This window comes from Marmota flaviventris, chromosome 8 (genome assembly GCF_047511675.1).
Source record: "Marmota flaviventris isolate mMarFla1 chromosome 8, mMarFla1.hap1, whole genome shotgun sequence".
NCBI lineage: Eukaryota > Metazoa > Chordata > Mammalia > Rodentia > Sciuridae > Marmota > Marmota flaviventris.
The window spans coordinates 26,967,405-26,992,871 of NC_092505.1; the positions used below are offsets into that span (position 1 = coordinate 26,967,405).

Consider the following 25,467-nt stretch of genomic DNA (forward strand, 5'->3'; position numbering starts at 1 on the left):
ACATCTTTATATTCCTTATGACTTAGGCACACTCACTAGTGAAACTTAGGGCACACTGTAATAAATAAGGTATTTAGACATAAGAATAGCATATGTGCCACACTCCAATCTAAACCCATGGCAGACACTGCTAATTAATTATGGCTGTCATTCTTAAAGAGTCTGAATATGATGTGAAAATTCTTTTCATTACAGTATTCACATCAGCCATTATCAACCAATTACAGTTTAACAAATAAGTTAAAATATCTATTTCAACCTGAGTAGAATGCAAAATGGAGGGGACAACATACTATTACTTCTACTTTAACAAATAGAGGCAAAATGCACACACCCAAAAGTCAAGTTTGTAAAGACATCAACAGTCAGGAAGCAAACTGGACTACATGAACTATTTCCAGAGATGAAATATGCCCTCTTAGGAAAGATGAAACTAATAGTTTTATTTATTGGGAACACAGGAAAATCTGTGCACGCACTAAAAATCAAGCTGACTTAAGCAAAAATTCACAATGAGAAAGAAAAATCAGCACAGCTTTGGGTGGTCACTGAATATAGAATCTCAAGGAGCCCCAAATATGAATGCTGGTTTGCTACAAAGGAAAACAGAAACTCCTGCTTTCTTGTAATACTTAGGTGACAAAGCTCCTAAAAAGAGATGGATCTGCAATAAATACAGGATATGTCTCTACCGGTCTCTACTTTAGGGAAAGACTAAATTTAATGAGATAGACTACAATAGTACTAATTTTTAGATGTGGGGTTTTAACATATTTTATGTACAAAAGACCCCAATAGTTCAATGACAGCAGTGCTAAATGGAGCAAAAAGTGCTATAAGATTCTTGTATTCTTCAAAACATGATAAAAAGACCATTTGTGATAACTCAAAGGTATGTGCTAAAATCACTGATAGCCACTAAAGAATAAAAGAGAAAATAAAATTTTTTAAAAAATTTTAAATGATCTTAAGAAAAGTACAAAAGAAGTAAAAGAAAAAAAATGAATTAGGAGATTTTGTTGTTAAAAGCAACCTTGGTAGAATAAATCTATTTATTAAGCAATATCCATAGCTATATTTAAAGTAAATAAAGATTTCAAGTAAAAGTCTAATTGTCCCAACTTGCATTGAAACTAAAGCCTAACTGTATACTATTTACATGAGAACATTTAAAGACATATTGGATAAAGAGATACAGAATTGGAAAAAATGTACTAAGCACAGACTATCAAAAGAAAGCTACAGTTACTATACTAATATGATAAGGCAGGGCTGGGAAGAGGGTACAGCAAGCAAGTGCAAGTGCTTAACACACTGACAGTAGAAAGCGAGTAGCTCCTAAAGAGTGAGGCATCTATCACACAATTTAAGGAGATTCTTCCTATTATAATTTGGATCTGGAATGCCCGCCCCCCCAAAAAGCTCAGGTGTTAAAAGCATAGTCTCCATTGCAGCAAGGTTCAGAGATGGCACAGATTCCCTGAGCTCTGATATCACTTCTCAACTCAACAAAGACATTGTGCTCTACATGGGATTTCCTTCTCTATACTGTGGCCTTGGCAGTTCTATCATCAGTTGCTAAATAAATATTGTCAAAAATAGGGCAGGCCATCTAATTGGTTAGTTCTGTGAGAGTGTTCCTGAAGCAGGTGTCCGTGACGTGAGTGTTTTCCCCTTTTCCCTTGATGACAGTCTCTAGTTTCATGGGGTGTGACAGCAAAGACTCCGTTCTTTAGAATAAATTTTCAAATTATACAATGAATCAGCAAATCTAGACTGTGAAAAACTTTGTAGGACAAATTTCTTCAAAACTACAAATTGAAGAATTTATTTGGATTGGAATTCAAAGAGTCACCTGGAAGGCAATAATATATTTATGAAGCGTTTGGAAACTAGAGCACTGACAATTACTAATAACAAAATATAACTATGGATATTTAGGCTTAATAATATTATTGTGTGTGTTTTTGAAAACACTGTTAGATAAATCTATTAAAATATTTAAGGCTAAAATAATATATCTCACATTTGATTTAATGCAATATAAAATGAGAACTGGGTAGAGATAGACATAAAATTGAATCTAGATGAGGTACATAAAAATTAGTTCCCTCTACTCTAATATATATTTAAAATTTTATATAATAAATGTATTGTTTTTTGACCCAAAAATGTGTTCTATTTTCATTTACTAAAAGGTATTGTTTCAGTGTTACGATAGTTTAACAGCTTTTTTCTTTTATTCTTAAATTTACTTCTGTGGATTTTATCTTCTTGTTTGCTACCACAAATGTGATATTTCCTGCCATATTGTTTTATAACTGGTTCTTATTTGCAACAGGAAAGTTATCTTTGCATAATATTATTGAACAAGTTCCCACTTAATTCTTATTGCTTCTCAAATATTCTTAGCTTATTATCTTTGTAAATAATCATGTTTATAAAATGAAAAATCTGCCCCTTTATTCTTTTCCCAAATTTGTAACTTCCATTTTATTTCTTTGCACTAGATATTCCAGAGAAATATTATATAATAGTTGTAAATAGGCATTTTTATCTCATTTCCAATTTTACTAGTTGTAATTTGAAGTTTGATGATGGTTTATTGTTTGAGTTTTTTTTTTACATGTAAGGAAATATCCTTTTAATTTTTGTGTTTTGTTGTTTTCAGATATGGATTTTAAAGGAACAATCTGGTAGTTTTTGGTCTACCCCATTTGTATTTGTTAGTATTGATCCTAAATCTGTCATCTATTTTTTGTTCCTACTGCTTTATTGATATGCTTGCCCTATGAATTTTTACAATTAAATTGACTCTCTTCTATAGAAAACACAAAAAATTTACATATTTTTATTTTGTTCCACTTATTTTTCTTTATAACCTATTCTTTTTTCTACGTTTCCTTTTTTTTAGTCCTTCTAATAGTTGCATTTTTTACTTTGAATTATATCTTAAGTTCTCCATTCTACATAACATCTATTAGCTCCTTGCCATGAAAACAGGAATAAATAAGTACATCTGCTTTTATTTTTCTGTTCTTGCTCTTCTCATTTCCCAACACCACTGTAGAGGTTCTTGGTCCTCGGGGATATAATAATATTAAAAAGAACTTTTTATATAATATAAAAAGATTTGTTTATTTATATAATATATATTTATATAATATATTTACATAATATAAAAAGATTTTTATATAATATAAAAATATTTATATAATATTAAAAAGATTTGGGCTTTTGAGCTGATGAAGTTTGGAATAGCTCTTCAGACTTTAAGTTAATGTTGTTAACAGGATGAGATTTGGAAGGGATGCTGCGTTTTGTATATGTACAGTTATGAATCTTTGAGAACAAGAGGACAAATCATGATATAGGAAGAATAACTGCCTCCCAAAGAAGTTCACACTCTTATTCATGGAACTTATGACTATGTTTCCTTACATGCCAAATAGGATCTCTGAAGATATGATAAGGTAAAGAGCTTGAGATGGAAATTATCCTAGGTTTTCTGAATGGATCCAACTTAATCACATGACCTTTTTTTAAAATATATTTTTTCTAATTTTATTTATTTATTTATTTTTTATGTGGTGCTTAGGATTGAACCCAGTGCCTCACCAGGGCTAAGCAAACAGCTCTACCACTAAGCTACAGCACCAACCCCAATCACATGACCTTTAAAGGATACAAAACAATGTCCTCTAAGAGGGACCTGACCCACTGTTATTGGCTTTAAAGATGCAGTAAGAAATTTCTGAGCTAAGGAATGTGGGTGGCCTCTACAAGTTGGGAACAGCCTTTAGTTTACAAACAGAAAGAAAATGGGACCTTGATCCTATAATCACAAGGAAATAAATTCTGCCAATTTGAATGTACAGGAAATAGATTCAAACCTAGAATCTCCAGAAAGGAACACACCCTGATGACTACTTGATTTTCACTTGTTCTTTTTAGTTGCACAGGGCAGTAGAATATATTTTGATATATTTACACAAGCCTGGAATATATCTTTAGGATCCCAGGCTTTTGGATGTACACAATGTTTAAATTCATTGAAGTGTATTCCCATATGTGCATAGTAAAAGTATGTCTGATTCAGTCCACTGTCATTCCTAATCTAGCCCCGCTCTTTCCCATCATTTCCCTTTGTCTAATCACTGAAGTTCTATTCTCCACTCCCCTTGTTGTGGTTAGCATTCACATATCAGAGTGGACATTCAACCTCTGGTTTTTTGAGATTGGCTTATTTCATTCAGCATGACAGTATCCAGATTTTAATCCTATGAATTCCAAATCAAATTTCTGACCTACTGAATTGTAAAATAATAAGATCTGTATTAGTTCAAGACATCAAATTTGTGGTAAATTTAAGACAGCATAAAAAATTAATGTTCAATTTAAATTCCTCCCCTTAGATAAAGGCCTGCCACTCTAAAAGCATATAAACTCTAGCTACTCCTTGAACACGTGAGAATACTTTTACCAAGGAGAAAGGAATGGGTGGCAGGAAGCATGACAATGAGCAGTGACTGACACAATCTTCCTGATCTGCTTTGACTTCTCTAGTCCTATATCTCATACTTCCACCCATACTTCATGTCCCTAGAGTTTCTAACCTAGGGGATGTTTTTCTGCTCCTATGCTCTTAGTAATACAGTTCCTTCTACCTAGAATCCCCAGCCTACTATTCATACTACTCCTCCATTAATCTATGTTTTAGTTCCCTTTACCCTCCAAAATACTGCTCATATTCTCTTCCACAAACCGCTTTAAGTTAAGAGTATAGTATTTCTTCAATTCTGTTTCTGCTAGCTGTCCAGGCTGGTATTATAGTATATGCTATATACTACAGTATATAGCAACTCCCCAGCAATATTTGCTAGTATCATTATTTCCCATAACAGTATTCAAAAATTGAATATAAATTCTTCACAAAAATTTTACTGAATAGTACTTGTTATATACATGTATACATAAGTTTCACATTTCACATGCTTAAAAAACACAAATAGCATATTAGAATGAATCCTCAATAGTCTTAATTCAGATTCAATATCCATTTATATATACAATTGAATCAGCTAGAAAGCTAATAGAGGTTTATTCCCATAGAAAACAGATTCAAGTCTCCAGGATCTTCAGTCTCAAGAACTTTAGCAGTTAAAATGTTAGGGAACAGACATATATGAATGGTGGGAACATGAAGTTAAGAGAATAATTCTATAAAATTGGCACCTTGGTGGCTGACCCCCACATGCTTTCTTTTCCAAGAAGCAATTTGGAAAATTGCGGGCCTATCTGACCAAAGTGAACAATATAAGTTAAATTCCTGAGCAGACTACCTGTTAACTGCAAGAGAAATGCAGGCCCAAGATAATGTCAAGGGAGAAATCCAGGAGACTTTTGTGACTAGATCCTAAAACTCTGGGAGATAAGAAGAGTTCGTCCCAAATGTAAAATCTGTAAAAATGGATGCTTAAGAATCCAATGAGTTCCAGTCAGCATGGGCCAAGGTAACCTAGAGTTACCATGACAGTGGGGACTTGGAAGTCTGATGTCATCCTTCTGCCAGACAAGTCATGAGGTGCAGGACTCTGGAAGCTTCTCTAGGATCCCCAATAAAACTGGAGTGCATGAGAGGCATATTGTTTCTCTCCTGAGAGAACCCACTCCTTCCCTTGAAAGTGTCCCTTTCCCTTCCCTAGCTCTTAATAAATTCATGCCTATTACTTGGAACGACATGTCTGAAATCCTTCTGACTTAGTCTCAAGGATCAGGGTTTGAAGAGGGTGGTCCTCCCTTTGCCTCAGTTTCTCACAGGCCCCAGCTCCGTCACAAAAACAACAAAAGTAGTGTCAAAAGGAGCCCACGACTAAGAAATGAGAATCAAAAATCATCAACTAAAAACTTAAAAAACATTTCGTAAGTATTCTAACTAGCCAATATATGTTATAGGACCTGTCCATAAAGGACATTCTGGCTACTTATGATTTAAGATAAAGCTAGGTTTATTGTTTTGTCAAGGGCCCACTTTGGTGCTTAGCAATAGAAAAATTCGCTCTTAGATAAATCGCATTCACTGAAGATTACTTGAATTCGTTTGTCCCAAACCAAAAGTAGAAGCCTGAAGAGCCTACTAGAGTTCCAGGACTGTGCCCAGGGTAATGAGTAGGGACATTAGGCCTCCTCTGGGCTTGCACTGAGGCAAGGGGAAGCTGGAGGGGCTTGCGGGTTTAGAAGAACTCCATCTAAAATCTAGATCACAGGCAAAGAAACACGCTTTACACGCAAGTCGAAGGAAAAAACAAAGGCCAGCGCCCTAGGCCAGAGACCAAAGAAAACATCACCCTAAGGGTTTCCATCCTCCTTCTCACGCTTTCCGCCAGATAGGGCACAGGACTACACTTCCCAGAATGCAAAGCGGAAGGGCGGAGCTAAAGAGACTGTGTTTACCTCAAGTTGGCCCCAGGCGTTTGAGGTTTGGTAATAACTCTAGTCCATCCCCGTGCCGGCCCTCCATCTCAGCCTCACTGTTTCCGCAATCCGCGCGTGGGAGGGCGCCTGGATCGTCACTGGCAGCGGTTGAATGGAGGCTCTCCGCCCCGCGGCCTTACGGTACTTGATGTCCTCGCTGTGGACGGAGCAATAGCTTCTTCCACTGCGTCAGAACAGAACGACTACATTTCCCAGGGGGCGGCGGGCTGGCGGGGCGGTGTGGGGGCGGTGCCTCACGTCTGGTACAGTCATCCCAAGCCTCTTCGGCGGGACTGTAATGGCCGGAGAGATGACGATCTTAGGTCAGTGTCTAAGGGGTCTCTTTTGCCTGGGCGGACGTCAAGGCGGTCCGCGGAGGCCAGGATGGGCGGAATGATTGTCTCAGCTCTTGGTTCCAGCTGGCATAGAAGGGGACTTGGAAAAGCTGACTTAGAGGCGATTTGGGGCTTTTCGGACCTGGTGGGGGTGGAGGCGCCTCCAAGAGAAGTCTGGCCCTGGCAAGCTACGTACAAATCGTACCTCTCAGGGATTTGCGGCTTGGCGATGGGTTTCTTACAACAGAACCTCGGTTTTGAATTGCTGACCGAAATGGGGAGAGGCCGCGGGAACCTACACCTCCGGGACCCTTTGTGGAGGAAGGGGGAGGAGCCGCAGCAGGAGCATCCTGAGCTGTAGATGCCTGGGATGCTGAGCTTGAAGGGATGTAGGGCCTTTTGATGCTCTTTCCACCATATCGGATGGGATTTACCTTCCCCTGCTTGGAAGGTGATAAACTCTTTATGCAATTTGCCTGTAGGTGGAAGGAAATTGACACTTGATTTCATTTCTTTGAGTTAGTGTTGAAGAGGATGAGCTAACAATTAGTAACACAGGCCTACTAACTGACGTTTTTGGTTGTAATGTAACATAAGTGTACACAGGTATTTAACACAGCCTCCTGAAATCAAGTAAGAGCATAATTCCAAATTTAGAGTAGTTTTTTTTTTTTTTTTTTTGCTTATGTTTACAATTATTTATGGCATTTGTTCAGATCTATTTTTTCATGAATTTGTATTTGCTGAGCGTATGTTATTCCTTGGCATGAGAGCTACAACAGTGAACAAAACTTGCCTTCAAGGAGCTTGCATATATATTGCCATCAGTGTTACTCACTTTTATACTTCTCACCTAAATATTATCGCTACAAGATCTGTCTTTAATTCATATATATATATATATATATATATATATATATATATATATATAAACTATGTTCTGTTATGAAGTGATGGTTTAATACCTGAGCAACTTTCAAAGTCATTGTATCTGATGTATCCATTTTATCCTTTTGAAAAGGAAAAGGAGATACAAAAACAAAGAGTTTTAACTTTACATTATTGGTAAAGGTTTTGGTGTGAGAATTTCAATAATGGAGCTTCTTTTCAAAAATGATAACATAAGCTTTATAAAATTTAAATAGCAATTGTTCAAGAAAATTGGATAAAATTTAACTTTTACTTAAGATGAAGGGTGTTTCCTGACATCATGAGCAGAATTATTCTACAAATATTATTAAATATTTTTACATTTTATTCCTGTGTTCTACTAGTGAACTACAGATACAATTACAGGATTTTTTTGTTTTGGTTTTGTCATTACTTTATTTTTAATTATAACTAATTTACATTATAAAAAACCTAGATGTCTAAGAGAAGTATTAACAGTTCTATAAAATTAAATGAGATATATTTTTAGTCTTGTTTCAAAGATTGGTATTAAAGGGACTGCTTTAGTAATTGAGCATATTAGACTTTGCTATAGTAATTTAGTATATTATCATAATCTGATAAGATGTATCTTTTAATTTGCCTGTTTTCAGGATCAGCTGTTTTGACTCTCCTATTGGCTGGCTATTTGGCACAACAGTATTTACCATTGCCTACTCCAAAAGTGATTGGCATTGACCTGGGCACCACCTATTGTTCTGTTGGGGTGTTTTTTCCTGGCACAGGAAAAGTAAAGGTGATTCCAGATGAAAATGGGCATATCAGCATACCTAGCATGGTGTCTTTTACTGACAGTGATGTATATGTGGGATATGAAAGCTTAGAGTTGGCAGATTCAAATCCTCAAAACACAATCTATGATGCCAAAAGATTCATAGGCAAGATTTTCACTCCAGAAGAGCTTGAAGCTGAAATTGGCAGATACCCATTTAAGGTAAGGGATTAATCCAAAATATGTTTTGTTTATTTTACTGTTTTTAACTTATTTATTGTATTGTTTCAATTAATACTTTACTTTCACATTATAAAACATTCTGTTTTAATTTACTTAATCTATATGGATGTTATGCTATCTTATTTAACAGGAAATTCCACAGCAGCTCCAGGGTGAGTTATTACTAAGACTCTCCAATGTTATCAAGAACTTAGGACCTTACTATATACTTGCTCTGCCATTTTGAGAATGTGTCCTTACCTTATTCAAGGTAGCAGGAAGGTTGATGAAGCCCCATATACTGTAGATAGATATTATCTATGTATGTACATATTTGTTTATGTCTGAATAGATCATACAAGGCATGGTGTTTTCTGACTTACTTGAAACTCAGCAATATGTCATAGATGTTATCTTAATGGTTGTGTAAAATGACTAAATTGATCAGTCTCTTTTCACTGTATATTTTCTTATTTTTTCTCGTATTCCACTAATGGTGGAGGTTCAGTGAATGTTCTTGTATATACATCTGTTTTTACTTATCTGAAAATTTCCTGACTTGAATTCTAGAAGTGGAATTGATAAGTCAAAGGTACACATGTTTTTAAGGCTTTGATATTTATTAACAGATTGTGCACCAGAAAGGTTATATGTTCTTAACTGTTATTTTTTAGAGCACCTCTATCTTCCCTGGTTATTATTGTTTTACAATATTTCCCAATCAGATGAAAGAAAAATGAAATCTTCTGTTAAATTTCATTTCTTTGCTTTCTAGTGAGATTTTTTTAGAAATTTTTTTATTCATATTTTTATTTTCCTTGGTGAACTATTTAAGTGATGATTTGTTTTTGAGTTGTCAAAATTTTAAGTTTGTATGCAGCAAAATTCCCTCTTAATTTTATAAAAATGGCATTGACTCTTACTGTGCTTAATATGGTTTTCTTATCCACTTGTTTTGGTGTTTTTGTTTTGTTTTTCATCCTGATGCTTTTATATAGGTGTTGGTTTGTGTTTTGTTGCTGAGTGTTTTTTTGTTTTTGTTTTAAACATTTAAATCTTTTTTTTTAATGTACAGTTTTTCTTCTAAGTTATGAACTAGGATTCTAAATTAGTTTTAAAATCATTAGGTAGTTCAGTCACTGCTGCTTGTTGAATAACCCTATCCATAAAAATTTTTAAACTTTTAATCTATTTTCAGAGAGAAAAAAAATTGCTGTACTTCTAACTTTATTACTTTGTTTTTAGTTTCTTTCTTTGGGATTCTTTTATTAATTTATAATCTTTAGTGATAAAATACTAAAGCTATACATTTTCTCTAAGTTACAGCTTTGGGTGCATTACTTACTGGTTGAAGAGTTATTTTAAGTTACTAAATTTCAAATGATTCTAAACAATTTGTTTTGGTTTGGGGTGGGCCTTATGGTACTGGTATCTTTGTATCTTATATTCATAGTAGATCTATAGCTTGCTTTTATTTACAAGGTCAGATTTCTTGATTGTAACTTAATTATGAGGTCTAGAATGGTTGGGGAAAGAGTCTTATAATTTCTGGATGAGATTAATTTTCTTTGCTATTGCTGTTAAAACAATCTGTTCATAGTTTATACTAGGGTGTGTACAAGTGTACTAGGTAAAATGTACTAATGTAGGACATTTTAGAGATAATCTAGTTTTTTAAATGTATGCCCACATTAGAGAAAATGAGCTAATACATAGTAAATATTTTCATGGAAATAAGAAGGTAAATGATGTTTGATTCTTGGATAAGGACATAATAAAATACTAAAATTATTATTTTTAATATGTATTAGAAATTTCTTTAATTTTATTTTTTACTCTAGAAAACAAGCTAACTTGGAACAAAAGAGAAAGGGAAGATCCTGAGTTATATACATGATTGAGCAACTGTTATTCCTTATATATTAGTCCCCCCCTTTATTTGTGATTTTGCTTTCTGTGGTTATTTTCCATGATTTTAGTTACCTGTGATCAACCACTATCTGAAAATATTAAAGGAAAAATTTTAGAAATAATTCACAGATTTTAAATTGTACAACATTCTGAGTAGCAAAACAAAGTCTTCGGAACTGTTCAATCCCACCCAGAACTGGTATCACCCCGTATCTATTTTGTATGCTACCAAGTCCCTTGGTACTTATACTGATTATCAACTTGACTCTTGAAGTATAGTGTTTGTGTTCAGGTAACTTTATTTTACTGATTAGTGGAACCAAGATGCAGGAGTAGTGATGCAGACAATTTGAATATGCCAAAGAGAAGCCAAAGCAAATGCTTTTCTTTTAAGCTGAAGGATCATCCACTGGGGAACTTGGAACACATCCCTGTGTTGATAAAGGGAAATTCCTGTCTTTCATCAGGAATTCATTGAACAAATAAATATGCTTGGTTATGAATTTTATTCTGCTCTTATTAAAAACTGTAGCATATATTTTATTTACTTTATAGTTCTTAAAGTATAACATTTAATAAGCTCTAATCTTGGCAGATGGATACAAATATGGAATTTATCACTTTGTAAAGGTAAGTTTTTATTGAAAAAAATCTAGTATGTATGTGTGTAAGTACATACATATGTTTATATTTAACAGACTTTTATTCATATTCCTTTTTTTTAATCCTATTTATAGGTTTTAAACAAAAATGGATTGGTTGAGTTTTCTGTGACAAGTAATGAGACCATCACAGTTTCCCCAGAATATGTTGGCTCTCGACTATTGTTAAAATTAAAAGAAATGGCAGAAGAATATCTTGGAATGCCAGTTGCTAATGCTGTCATTTCTGTACCAGCAGAATTTGACCTAAAACAAAGAAATTCAACAATTGAAGCAGCCAACCTTGCAGGTAATAGCACTCTTGCCTGTGTTGGATTTTTCTCAAGATTTTGTTTGGTATTTGTCACTTTGTAAATCACTTAACTATAGGCACAAAAACAATCTATATGGTGGGTAAATTAGTGTATTTTTATATAGGTTGATAAGTGATAATTACAAGAGCTCTGTAGCATGATGTAGAATGTGTATATTAAAATAAGAACCAGTCATAGGCACATGACAAAGGTAGAAAACATGGACACATTAGCAGGGAGGATTTTTTTTCCCCTAAAATTTCTTTAATCAAAGTTAAGGTAAACATAATGTTGTCAAAAATCTGATGTGAAAATATTTTAAAACTTTTCAAAAAATATTGGGGCTGGGGCAGGGGCTCAGTGGTAGAGCACTCACCTAGCATGTGTGAAGCACTGGGTTCAATCCTCAGGACCACATCAGAACAAAAATAAAAGCAGATGGAATTTAAAAAAATAAAACAAATATTGAGTGTCTCACAAAATAAACAGGTACATCCTTGTTTTTGTGCAGCTTATGTTTGACAGAAAGGAACACAGAATAAACATATCTCTAAGTTTAACATATGCATTATTGACATTTTGGGCTCAATAATTCTTGGGTGTGGTGGTGGCAGTCCTGTGCATTTAAGAATATTTTGCAGCATGTTATGACAATCATGCTTTCATTCATTTCCATAGATCTCTTGGAGATAAAATCACCTCTGATTGAAAATCATTGATACAGTGTGTATCAGAAAGTAACATGCTATGAAAAATAAAAGCAGGATAAAGGGACAGAATTGTTTGTGGTGGTCAAGTGATTAGAGGCAGCGTGTTAGCTTTGAGTCATGGTGATCAAAGTACCTGATGAGAACAACTTAAGAAGAAGAAAGATTTATTTTGGCTTATGTTTTCAGGGCAATCAGTTTATGGTCAGCTGGCTTCTAGGCAGAAACCTCTTGGCAGAAAGGTATGCAGAAGAAAGCTTTCAGATCATGGTAGCCAGGGAGGAGAGAAAGATAAGCCAGAGAAGAAAAACTTCTAGGGCATGCTTCCCATGACCTACTTCCTCCAACTAGGTCCCACCTTCCAGTAGTCCCTCCAAGCCATCAGTGGATTAATGTACTGATGAAGTGAGAGCCCTCATTATCTAATTAATTCCCAAAATCTTTACCTTTGAGCACATGAGACTTGGGGAGACATTTCAGACCCAAACCATAAATAACAGGGGACTTACACATTTAAGTAGGATGATCAGTTGGCCTCATGGAGATATTTAAGCAGATTTGAAGGAAGTGAGGTAGTTAGCTATGCAGACACATGCAGGAAGTTCATTATAGGGGGAGGAAACAGTACAACCATAAAATAGAATTTTGGTGATATATAAGGATAGGAAGACAAGAGTGGTGGCGCTCGCCTGTAATCCCAGTGGCTCGGGAGGCTGACACAGGAGGATTGCAAGTTCAAAGCCAGCAAAATCGAGGTGCTAAAGCAACTCAGTGAGACCCTGTCTCTAAATAAAATGCAAAATGGGGTGGGGGGGTGTGGCTCAGTGATTGAGTGTCCCTGAGTTCTAACTTGGGTACCCCGCACCACCACAAAAAAAGGAATAGGAAGTTGTCTAGTGTGACCAGAGCAGAGTGATAGAGAACCAAAGGAATAAAGGAATAGGTATTAGGATATTTAAAAGAATTCTTCATTTTGAATGTTGTTATAGCTCCTGAAACATATATTAGTTTTCAGTCTACTCTTGAAAGTTAGTTTGCTGAGTGACAAGAAATTTCTTAATAACTTCCTCTTATCAGTTGTCCTTTTCTCCAATCAATCTTTACAGGACTGAAGATCCTGCGAGTAATAAATGAACCTACAGCAGCAGCAATGGCCTATGGTCTCCACAAGGCTGATGTCTTCCATGTCTTGGTTATCGACTTGGGCGGAGGAACTCTAGATGTGTCATTACTGAATAAACAAGGAGGGATGTTTCTAACTCTAGCAATGTCTGGTGAGAAAAAATAGAAAATTGAAGAGATTTAAGCAACACTTAACTTACCTAATATGTAGTTTGTGGGGTTTTTTTTTGTTGTTGTTGTTGTTTTGTACTGGGGATTGAACCAAAGAGCATTCTCCCTCTGAGCTACATCCGCAACCTGTTTTTAAATTTTTATTATCAGACAGGCTCTGGCTAAGATGTTTACACAGCCTTGAACTTGTGATCCTCTTCTTTTAGCCTGTTGAGTAGTTAGGATTATAGGCGATATACCACCCCAGCTTATAATTTTCTGTGTTATTTATGCCACTATTTGCATATAAAAAAAGTTATGTTTAAGTGATAGGAAACCCTATAAATCAAATTAACTTCCAATTTTTCATATTGCGCTAATAAGGCATTCATGGTGATGGTGAAGGAAACAGTGGGAAAAAAAAAATTCCTGAAAAATAAAAAGGGATAATTTCATTATATTTGTTAACATATGTTATTATAGCAAGCCAATCTGTTTTTTTATCTCTAGTTTTGAAAAATTATCTGATTATTAAGATACTTCTTTCACATCATTTAGATATTTTAACTTTAATGTGCACAGTTTTTTAATAGTATGGGTCAGGGTTCAAATAATTTTAACACAGTATTTAATAATGATCTTTGAATAAAATTTTAATGCATTTTAAAAGAAATTTATTATATTAGAATATAATATATATATGAATATAATACAAACTTTTTTGATTTTTTACTTAGGAAACAATAAACTTGGAGGACAGGACTTCAATCAGCGGTTGCTTCAGTACTTGTATAAACTGGTGTACCAAACATATGGCTTCCTCCCATCTAGGAAAGAGGAAATCCACAGATTAAGGCAAGCTGTGGAAATGGTCAAATTAAATCTGACTCTGCATCAGTCTGCCCAGATATCTGTATTGCTAACAGTGGAGGAAAAGGATGGAAAGGAAGCTCAGAGTAATGACACTGAACTGCCAAAAGACAAACTTAACCCAGTAGATGGTCATGCAAACAGAGAGTTTGGACCCGGCCTTTTGGAAAAGAAAAGTGGAAAAAGTCAGGTTTTATTTGAAACAGAAATATCTCGGAAGCTCTTTGATAGCCTTAACGAAGATCTCTTCCAGAAAATACTTGTGCCCATTCAGCAAGTATTAAAAGAAGGCCACCTGGACAAGACTGAGATTGATGAGGTCGTTTTAGTTGGGGGCTCTACTCGTATTCCTCGAATTCGCCAAGTCATTCAAGAGTTCTTTGGAAAGGATCCCAACACATCTGTAGACCCTGACCTGGCAGTGGTGACAGGCGTGGCCATCCAAGCAGGGATTGATGGAGGCTCATGGCCTCTCCAAGTCAGTGCTTTAGAAATTCCCAATAAGCATTTACAAAAAACCAACTTCAATTGAATTCTGGAGTAATGATGTGTGATCAAATACAAATACATGATCTTATCTGGTGAGCTCTTCCCCTTTATCAGAGCACCTCCTCCAAAAAAGAAAATTACTATCTAAAATATGTCACAGATTTACCTAGAAGGCAATATTTAGATAAAATAAAATTTTACATAGCATATATATATATATTTTTTTTTTTTTGGAGAGGTCTCATTCCAGTGCATACTCTTATTAGAGGAGCATAGGTGGCTATATTTTCTGAATTCTGGAAATAGATAACCATATGCACTTAACATTGTATTCTGTAAACATTAAATAGTGCCAATTATAAGATTTCCCAGTTCTTACTAAATTGTGTTAATAGGAGCTGGTAATTTCTTTACTTGGTCATCACATCTAACTATAAATTTGAACTATACTTGAATGACAGTGTTGATGTCAGGTATTTTCATTGGAAGGTACCAGTATTATTAAGCTGCATATATATTCAATAGCGGCCATATACAAATTTACTTTTACAAATTCAATGTCCAGTTGTGTGTCATTTGCACATATTCTGCATTTTCCAGATTATCTTAATGTATTTCATGAATCAGTTTTGCTTTCTAAAATAAGTACAGATTTATTCAAATTTTTCTGTATCAGCTAGTGGAAATACCCAATTTTTATTGTAGGTCCTTCATCTACTGTGCATCATTCTCTGCTTGGATTTCCATGATTCTGCTTGGCTAGAATATAGTAGGGAATTATTAGTTGCATTCTTAAAATGTGTTATTGTCACAATAAAGTCATTGCTATTTCATTTTTGTAAACCAGGACGTGCAGATATTAGTAAATAGCATTAATTACCTATTGTGCTTCTGTTTATTTCTTAATTTACATTTTCAGTGAGCTCTGGAAAATATAGCATGGATTTGAACTATAAAAGTTAGTCTGATTGAGTTTCATTGAGATTTTTTTTCCCCATATTTTGTTTCAAATGAGGAAAATGTATCAAACTGTAAAAACCCTGTTATTTAGTCTGTATTATTTTTAAATAGTTACACTTGGATTATTTTAGCCATAAATTGGGGTATGATGAGATCATAAAATTTGTGAATACTGGAAATAAATCTAACATAGAAGGCAATATGGGAAAAATTTTCCACAAATCAGCATTTGTAGAACTTAGGTATTTTGTTGTATTTTATTTGTTTTCTTTAAGAAAACCCAGAGACCAAGTAAGAAAATAATAGCAGTTTGATTTCTATGATTTCCATGTTATGTGAAGATACATGTATGTCTTTAGTGGAGACCTACTTCATTTTAATATTCAAAAATTTTATATCCTAGTCACCATTTTTTTTAAGGTAAAGTGTATCTTCTTTATCCGAACTTGAAAGATGTTGTTTCCAATCGCTAAAGATGAGAACCAAGCAAATACATTTCAACAATATCAAGGCATTGAACAGTGTTAATATTTTTTCAGATATAAAAAGAAAACGTTTCTTAGCAGTGAAATTGATTTTGAAACAAATTTCAAATACGTTTGTATATAGAAAATACCTGTAGTAGGTAAAGAAAATACAAAATTCTTATTTTAGAACTAATTGAGAAATGCCAAAGATGAATCCACCACTGCATTATGAAAATATTTAAGTGTTCTCTTGGACTTTATATAAATTTTAATAGATTAGAATTGAAAAATATCTTTGGAAGGTCTTTGGGAAAAGTGTTCAATCTCTACAGAGTATCAATTTTAACCTAAAATATTTTAAGATTAAAAAACTTGAATTTCTCAGATACTTGATGTGGTTCATGACAATCTGTTAACCTGTTAACTTTTTTTTTTTTTTTTTAAGGAAGCAGTGTGCAAAACAGGGCAGCTAATCACACAATAAAATTGGAATTAAAATAATTTGACTCTTTGAAAAATAGAATAGCAGTGTTGGAATTTGGGGGCAGTAGTTTAGCATATTCTCTAGTATAATTATACCTTTAAAAAATGAAGGAATTTCTGTCTTCAATCATATTTTAGGGCTCTATCTATACATAGTCTTGACATCAGTGTAGTTTATTTAAAAGATAAGAATGCATCCTGAAAGGGGTCATTTATTAATAACAATCTGAAGTTGTTTTTCGTAAAACAAACTTCTTAGTTGTACATGTGACTAGTTTTTTTTTTTTTTTTTTGAGTACATAACAAAATTCTAAATGTCTTGTATAAATAGAGTATGTGAGTAATTTATTTTGTATCAGGAATGTTTTGGTACTGTGTTGTCACTCAAACCACTAACTTATCAACAGATAACTGTGTAATGTGTGCTGAATATTACAATATTGTGCAAAACAGATTGTGCCTCTTAAATGTGTGTGTACAGGTAATTCATGTTTTAATGTAAATAAATACCATTTTGCAGTTTGTTTTTTAAACTGTGTACTTTATTTTCTATTAAGAACTACTAAAACACAGTTTTGATGTGTGTAAATTCAAAAGTTGGATAGAGGTGGTCTGATGCTAATGGTGTCCCTCAACCTCAGTCTCAATGTCTCATTCCAGAAATGTACATTTTCCTGCTTCTGTCTCTGGGATTTCTAATAGACTTTTTGCTTATTTCCCTAATTTAGGAAAGAGAGTTCCTGCATCATATGAACAGTGTCTTTTGAATTCTGAATATGAGTTCATTGCTTAAGAATGTAATGAAGCCACAAACTGAGCTAATTAGATAGGTAATAATTTTGCAAAAATAGGATGTTGTAATTATAAAAAGTAATTTTCTAACAGAGTTTGTGTTATTCTTTGGATAACTGATGCTTTTTAAATTATCCTTATAAGATGATAGTCCCAGTCCCTTCTGGGACTAGTTCCTGTGATTTCTTCATACTTATTTAAATTACCTTACTGAGGAACTCAAACAAACAAGGAAATATAATGATACTTACATATTTATTTTACTTAACAAACAAAAATACAGTGCCTTTTTTAGGTAGGCAGCCTCTAATTTGGATGGCTCCCAGTAACACCCCACCTTCTGGTATCCATCCCCACAAGATACCAAAAAAATCCATCTTCCCTTGAGTTTGAGTGAGATTTAATAACTCTGCTAATGAATGACATGGCAGAAGTGTGGGGATATCTTTTCCAAAACTGGATTTTTAAAAAAAGACTCTTCTGTCTTAGGTGTTTCCTCTTGCTGCTGGCTACCTCTCTCTTGGAATTCCAACTGTCATGTAAAGTTCAGCCTGTTCTGTTGGTAAATACTGGTAAAGAAAAGGCCCTAGGAAGAGGCATTCCCACTGACAGCCAGCACCAATTCACAGCTCCTTAAAAGATTTCAATACTAGTCAAGGCTTAGGTGTTGCAGCCATAATTGAAAATGTGAATGTAACTTCATCAGAGACCTTAAGCCAGAAACATCCATTAGTTAAGTGACTTCCTGATTCTTTACCCACAAAAACACTCATTTTTGTTTTAAAGTACTAAATTTTGAATAATTTTACCCAGCAATAGAGAATAGAACTCTTAATAGGAACCAGGACATTGCTCCAAATGTTTTACTAGTATTAACCAATTTAGTTTCGTCCTCCAAGCAAACATGAGTAGGTGTTGTATCCCCAATTTCAAATGGGGCGATTAAGGCACAAATGTATCAGGTAAACTTTCCAGGTTTATGCAGCTAATAAATTGGCAGTATCAGTATCCCAAACCAGTCCATGCTCAGCCCCAATGTTGTGCTGCCTTATGTGATGACAGAAACCTCTGAAAAATAAAATCTAGAAAAGTGGGACTAGAGGGAAAGCTGGAAGGAGCTAGGAGATCTGCCCTCACCCCTTCTTCTTGATCTAACTGGAAACATGCATCATTGAGAATCATGCCTCACTGTAATCTCCAGTTATCCCAATGTTGTTGTCCATTGAACAAACCTTCATAAACATTGGCTTAGTTTTATTTTTATTTACATAATAGTGTATCTTATGATGTGATTTTGTAAACATGAGATGTTACTCAATGTTTTCTATATGGCAGACACTGTTCTAATGATTATGTATTATATATACTATATTATATAATATTTAGTTTTCCAAACAACTTCAGAAGTAAATAAAATTATTACTCCCAAATAAGCACAGAGAAGTTAACTTGCCCAAGTTTGTACAAGTCTAAAGTGTTTGAGTAGACGTTTAATAAAGGCACCCCCATCTCAAGACCCTGAACCCTTAACCACTGTAATATTTTCATATTTTAACTGTTTTTATTCCTTTTTCCTGAAAGAAGACCCTCTGGATCAAGTAGAACTATTTATAATTTGTATGCATATTTTAAAACAACATTAAATCTTCTTAACCATTAAGTTTGATATCAAACTGTGTTTAAAAATAGATGTAATTGCCACTACTCCATCGACCTATGAAAATGATTATTGTATAAGGTTCAAGCTAATACTATATATAAAGAAGCATAGCAGCCCCATCCCAATATTTAATTTAATTTACTATACCTACAATATTATTGTTTCAATTTCCTCCCCCATTCTTGAATTACAGACTCTTAAGTGTTTCTTGCAGGAATGAGACATTGGTGGAAAAATGGAGTCACGTGGACTGGATTTTGAATCTTATTGCCTAAGATTCTCTTGGAAACTTAGCGTCATTTTTGGTGAAATTGGTAGATAATATGCTGTTCAGTAAGGACTGAAAGTAGCAAATACTTCAAATATCTTCAAATGTCTGGCATTGAGGACTATCAGTAATAAATATTCCTCTTCAAAGTAGTTCATGCTGTTTAGGATTTTCTTTCTATCTGATAAGGTAGATATTTTACATATTGAGATTATATTCTTAATCTATTTTGAAGTTACAATCCTTGAACAAATTAGATAATCATGGAGTAAACTTTTTTCTTAAATACAAATGTATGACTTCTTTGTAATCTAATCATTTTGAGTACCCTGTACTTTGTTTCAGGTATACTTCATTGATTAGCAAGCTTAATGTGGACAATTGGATTATAATGTGGAAATGAGAATAAAATAATAATTTCTCAAAACACAATGAACTCATCTTTGAATAATTTTGACTATTAGTCATTTTTAATAATTTTAGTTTTGTTTAACTCTTAAATATCATATGTAACAATATATAATAATACTGAACCAATACTCAGATTAAAAAACAGAATAGAGCTATTATCCCAGGAGCTTACTTTACAGACTCCATCACTACCCCCTCACACAAACACACACCAAGGATAACCAATATCCCAAATTTCAATACTATAGATTAATTTTTTTGGTTTTGATTTTAACTTTAACATAAATAGAATCATAGAACCATACAATGGTATTGCTTTGTACCTAGCCTCATTGATTCAGCATTATGTTTGTGAGATCCATCGTATCTGCGGCTGTCATACATTCATCCCATGACTACACAAAGTTCCGCCATTTATGCAGGCTACTATTGATGTCACCTTAGATTTTTAAATTGTGCAGCTTCTCTGATTTATTAAAACTATAGGAAAAGAGAGGCACTATGGGGCTAGGGTTGTGGCTCAGTGGTAGAGCGTCTGCCTGGCATGTGTGAGGTACTGTGTTTGATCCTCAGCACCTAATAAAAAAAATAGATAAAGGTTGTCCATCTACAATAAAATATATTAAAAAAAAGAGAGGCACTATGGTATGAATTTGTCCCCCAAAGTTCATAGGATGGAAAAAATCCCAATCAACAGTGTTGAGAGGTTGAGACTTTTAAGGGTGATTCACTCATGAGGGTTCTACCCTCATGAATGGATCAGTACCATTATCACAGGAGTGAGTCCTAATAAAAAGATGATTTCAGCCTACTTCCATTTTCTGTCTCTATCTCTTCTCTTTTAAAGTCTTCCACAATGAAATGGCAGAGCAAGAGGGCCCTTGCCAGAAATGAACCCTCAATATTGGAGTTTCCAAACTCCAGAACTATAACCTAAATAAATTTCTGTTCTTTGCAATTTACCCAGTGTGTGATATTCTGTTAAAGCAATACATAATGAACTAAGACAAAAGCTAAAACAAGTTTTAATGGTATTTCTGAAATGCCTATATCCCTTAATGGATTCTAAATAAATATTTATTCAGCGTTTATAAATTACATCAAGGATTGTAAAGCCAGGACAATATTTCAAATATCTTACATTCTATTAGAAGGAGATTTAGTTAATATTTATTTTTATAGATTAAGGCAATTTTTTTCATAAATACCCTTAGGAAATGAAGCAAATATATACACACACACACACACACACACACACACACACATACATACACATATGGGGTTGCATAGAAAGGAAAAAGGGGAAGATAAAGAAATGGTTGATGGCCTTAGCAAACATGTTAAATAATTGTTTAAAATCATGTTGAAAATGCCACTGAAGTTTGATCACTTCAAATCTGAAGGGCAATTCAGACACAATGTTGATTTTATTCCAAAAATCTGAATTAAAAATTCCTTCAAAATATGATTTGTACTATAAGTCAGCAATATTACCACAAATGTATACCAGCTGATAAATATCTTTCTGAGGTTGATCCAGATATTCCATAGAAAATAGATATTTTTTAGGCAAATAGTAAAAATTCTACAAACGTTTTCAAATAAATCAGACCATAAAATTCAGTTAAGATATAATTATCAAAAATATTGCCCTTTCTTTAAACCTAAAAGCAGCTCAACTTTTCTTTGATTCCTCCATCATTTCATAAACTATGCAATAATTCAACACACACATATACATACTCTAACACCAAGTTCATTATTCTATAAAAACATTTGCTGGGCTTGAGTAATATGAAAGGGTCTATGCTAGGACCTATCATATAAAGAAGACTAAAACTGAGCACCTGCCTCAAGTAGCTTTTTTTAAAAGGGGACAGACAAGAAGTAGAGTAGAGCCCATCACTACCATGATAAAGATATGCACAAGAGGTAAGTAAGGGCACAGATGAGGGGCCCTCAGATCAGAGTGGAAGGCAAATGAAGATGAGTGGTCCTGCACTAAGGAAGTTACTCCTGAGATACTTAGCTCATGGGGGAATGCAGAGAAAGCAGGCATGAACAAAGTGAGAAGCCTGAATGCAGTGCCTGATGGTGAGAAATTGGGGTATCTGTTAGTGTATGTGCCAACTCACAGTCAGGATCTTGCCTTTGAGCATTCCTCCCCATCCTTATTTTTTCAATACTAATGCTGAACAATTGTTCTATTCAGTATCATCAGTACGCAGCTAAAGTAATTGATCTTTTGTCCCCAAGTCCTGTGTCATTCCAGCTTCTGTTGTCATTCGAAAGAAGAGTCCTTTCTGGTGTATCAGATTCTGTGGTGCCCCAAATTCTATAATCCTTCCAGAGTCTAGAACAAGCACTCTGAAATAAGAAGAAAACCAGTTAAATAACCTGCAATCAGGTTTTCTGATCTTAGAAAGGTAAGATTTTTAAATTATCTTATGAATTAGAATAAATACAATAAAAAAATTTTAAAAAACAAATTACCATATGAGCTATTTCATTCCAAAAAATATAGATACTAATTAACTCGGGAAATAAATCAAGTTTTCTAATATTCTTCTAGCACTAGAGTTTTCCTCTAATTTGGAAAAGATCTTCTATATCATACGGGGAAATATAGTATTTCTAACACAGGTAAACTTTCTTATTAGAGGCAAACAATTAACGTGTTTCCTATAGATATTGTTTATTTTTTTTAAAACAAAGCATACCTGTCTGAATCAAAGATAGAATGTAGTCTATGAGCAATGGTCAGGATGGTGCAATCAGAAAACTCCTTCCTGATTGTGTTCTGCACCAAGTTATCAGTCTCAAAATCAATAGAGGCTGTTGCCTCATCCAAGATGAGAATTTTTGTTTTCCGAAGCAAAGCACGAGCAAGACAGACGAGCTGCCGCTGTCCAACACTGTAAATGTAAACACAAAAAATGTAAAATAATTTCAGCACTGGACTTTATGGTAATGACTCCTGTTCCCAAACCCTGATATTGTTATTCTTTTTTTTCTCATTCATTATTCATTCAAAAAATATTGTCTTCCATAAACCAAACACTTGTCTAGTTTCTAGAAGTGGAGCAATGAAGGACAGACAAAAATCTGTGTAGAGTTTGGATTCTCCTGGAGGACACAGAAAATAATAACAAAAGAGATAATTGAGTAAGTGCATAATAATAGTAAGGGTACCAGTATAGCAGAAGTGTATTATAGAATTTTCATAAAAATATGTATATAAAAAGTGCTAAGAAGAATTCAAACATGCATGAAGAGGGGTTATAAAATGTTGGCGTGGAGTGGACATGGAAGGCTAAGAAAACCCTCACCAAAGGAGTTACCTTTCAAGTCAAGGCCAAAAGTTAACCCCCAGATTTCTGATGCAAACTTATTCCAGGCAAAGGGAATAGCATATGCAAAACCCTTGAGGCAAGCAGGTCTGGCCTGGCAAACTCAGGAAACAGCAAGAGGTCATTGTGCAGAAACAGGATCAGCAGGGAGATTAATCAAAGAAGTGGAAGTCCTGCTGTGCAACCCTGAAAGGAGGTAGCTCATTTTCCCTGGGTCTCTGATCACCTGAGAGGGGCTGTCTTAAGACAACACACAGAGATGAAAATAATACCAACATTTACTGACGCTGCCCCTTTATTACCTGTCCCTCTTCCCCGAAGGGAACCAGCAAGGGTATACTTTAAACAATGCCAGTTCTAAAACCCTTGGAAAGCTCTGTTCTTGCAACTTACCTGAGGTTTTCACCACCTTCTGAGATCTCATGCAGCAGCTTCTTGGGAAGGGACTGCACAAATTCTTTTAAGTGACACAATTCCAGCACCTCCCACAGCTCACTATCAGAATAATTGTCTAAGGGGTCCAGGTTCATTTGAAGAGTTCCAGAAAATAAAACAGGATCCTAAAAAATAAAGTAGCCTTCTGTGATCTTATGGTCATATGAGTCAACACATTTTTTAAAAAACATATCAGAAAAATAACAGGGAAAAAGCAAAATGATCAAACCTATTACATTTATAAAATCCATTTTACATAAATAAATAAACTACACAGTATCCCCTCCCGCCCAAATCTGCTGTTCTATTCCCCATGGTTTTAGTTACCCATGGCCAATCATGATTAAAAAAATATTAAATAGAAAAGTCCAGAAATATACAATTCAAAAGTTTTAAATTGCATGCCATTCTGAATAGTGAGATCATATCTCCCACCATCCCACTTTGTCCTATACAGAATGTGAATCATCTCTTTGGTCAGTGTATCCACACTGTATAACCTACATACCAGTTAGTCCCTCAGAAGTCATCCTGGTTATCATATCAGCTGTCTCAGTATTGCAGTGCTTGTGTTCAAAAAATATTTATTTTACTTATTAATAGTTTCAAAGTGCCAAGTAATGCTGGCAACTTGATATGCCAAAGAGAAACACTCAAATGTTTCCTTAAAGCAAAAATGTAAAAGGGCACAGGGGTACATGCCTGTAATCTCAGCTACTTGAGAGATCAACTGGGGCAACTTATTAAGACCTTCTTTCAAAAGAAAACAAAAAGAGGGCTGGGCATATATCTCAGTGGTATAGTGCTTGTCTAGCTCATGAGAGGCCCTGGTTCAACCTCCAGGACCAAAATAAAATGAGAAGAAAAAAAATTTAAAAATTTATGGTGCTCAATAAGGAAAAAATAATTGTTTGCTGAGGTTCCTAAGACCAACAGTAAGAATGAATCTTGTGTGAAACTCTCACAAAAGAAAAAGAAATTTGTATTAGTTTTCCTGTTGTACCTTATACTGAAAAAAGGAAAAAAAGTCATAAAAAACTCATAAAGTTTATAAAGAAAAATTTAACCAAATTTAAAGAGAGAGAGAGTGTGGGGTGCATTCTCAAAACTTACTATTTTTTTAAGAGAATATGGCTATAACTGTTTGGTCGATAGTTATTATTATTAATCCCTCATAGTACCTAATTTATAAGCTAAGCCTTATCGTATGTATAGGAAGGAACATGAGCAAAATGGTTGGAAGTAAGGAGAGAAAGAGAGAGAGGAAAAAGAATAAGAAGAAGAAAGAGGAGGAGGAGGAAGCAAGAGAGGGAGGGAGGGAAGGAGGGAGAGAGGGAGGAGAGAATGAGGGAGGGAGTGAAGCAAGATAGCTCACCTGAAATGAGATAAGAGATACTGCTTTCAAAACAGGTCTTACCTGTGGAATTATATTGAGTCTACCACGAAGGTCATGAAGCCCAATTGTTGATATGTCTATTCCATCAATAATAATTTTGCCTCCTGATCTCTCCACAATTCTAAATAAGCTATTTGATAGTGTTGATTTACCTGCCCCAGTCCTTCCCACAATTCCGATCTGTAATGAAATGATCATAAACAGTTCACATGGTACATTTTGTAAAGGAACAGAGCCTTTGCTATACCCAAATGTGTTATTTGTCACAATTAGATCCCACTGACCCAAATGTGTTATTTGTCACATTTGGGTCAGTGGGATCTAATTCTGCCAACTAGACTAACTTT

The 25,467-nt window shown here is 34.5% G+C and overlaps 2 protein-coding genes across 2 annotated transcripts in view; one reads left to right on the top strand and one right to left on the bottom strand.

The window, feature by feature from the left end:
- The first annotated feature begins 6,747 nt into the window (after window positions 1-6,747).
- Hspa13 (heat shock protein family A (Hsp70) member 13) lies at window positions 6,748-17,341 on the top strand. Its single transcript, XM_027929152.3, has 5 exons — window positions 6,748-6,797; window positions 8,354-8,694; window positions 11,343-11,556; window positions 13,374-13,541; window positions 14,277-17,341. Exons 1-5 carry the CDS (start codon window positions 6,773-6,775, stop codon window positions 14,939-14,941), a joined length of 1,413 nt encoding a protein of 470 aa, XP_027784953.2. The 5' UTR covers window positions 6,748-6,772; the 3' UTR covers window positions 14,942-17,341.
- Window positions 17,342-19,976: 2,635 nt separating this feature from the next.
- Window positions 19,977-25,467, bottom strand: part of LOC114087626 (multidrug resistance-associated protein 1-like) — a 92,369-nt gene continuing 86,878 nt past the window's right edge. The window contains exons 25-28 of the mRNA XM_071615130.1: window positions 25,142-25,300; window positions 23,683-23,849; window positions 22,660-22,854; window positions 19,977-22,306 (exon numbers count right to left, since the gene is read on the bottom strand). Coding sequence (XP_071471231.1) covers window positions 22,168-22,306; window positions 22,660-22,854; window positions 23,683-23,849; window positions 25,142-25,300 — 660 coding nt within the window. The 3' untranslated portion in view covers window positions 19,977-22,167. The remainder of the gene's footprint in view (window positions 22,307-22,659; window positions 22,855-23,682; window positions 23,850-25,141; window positions 25,301-25,467) is intronic.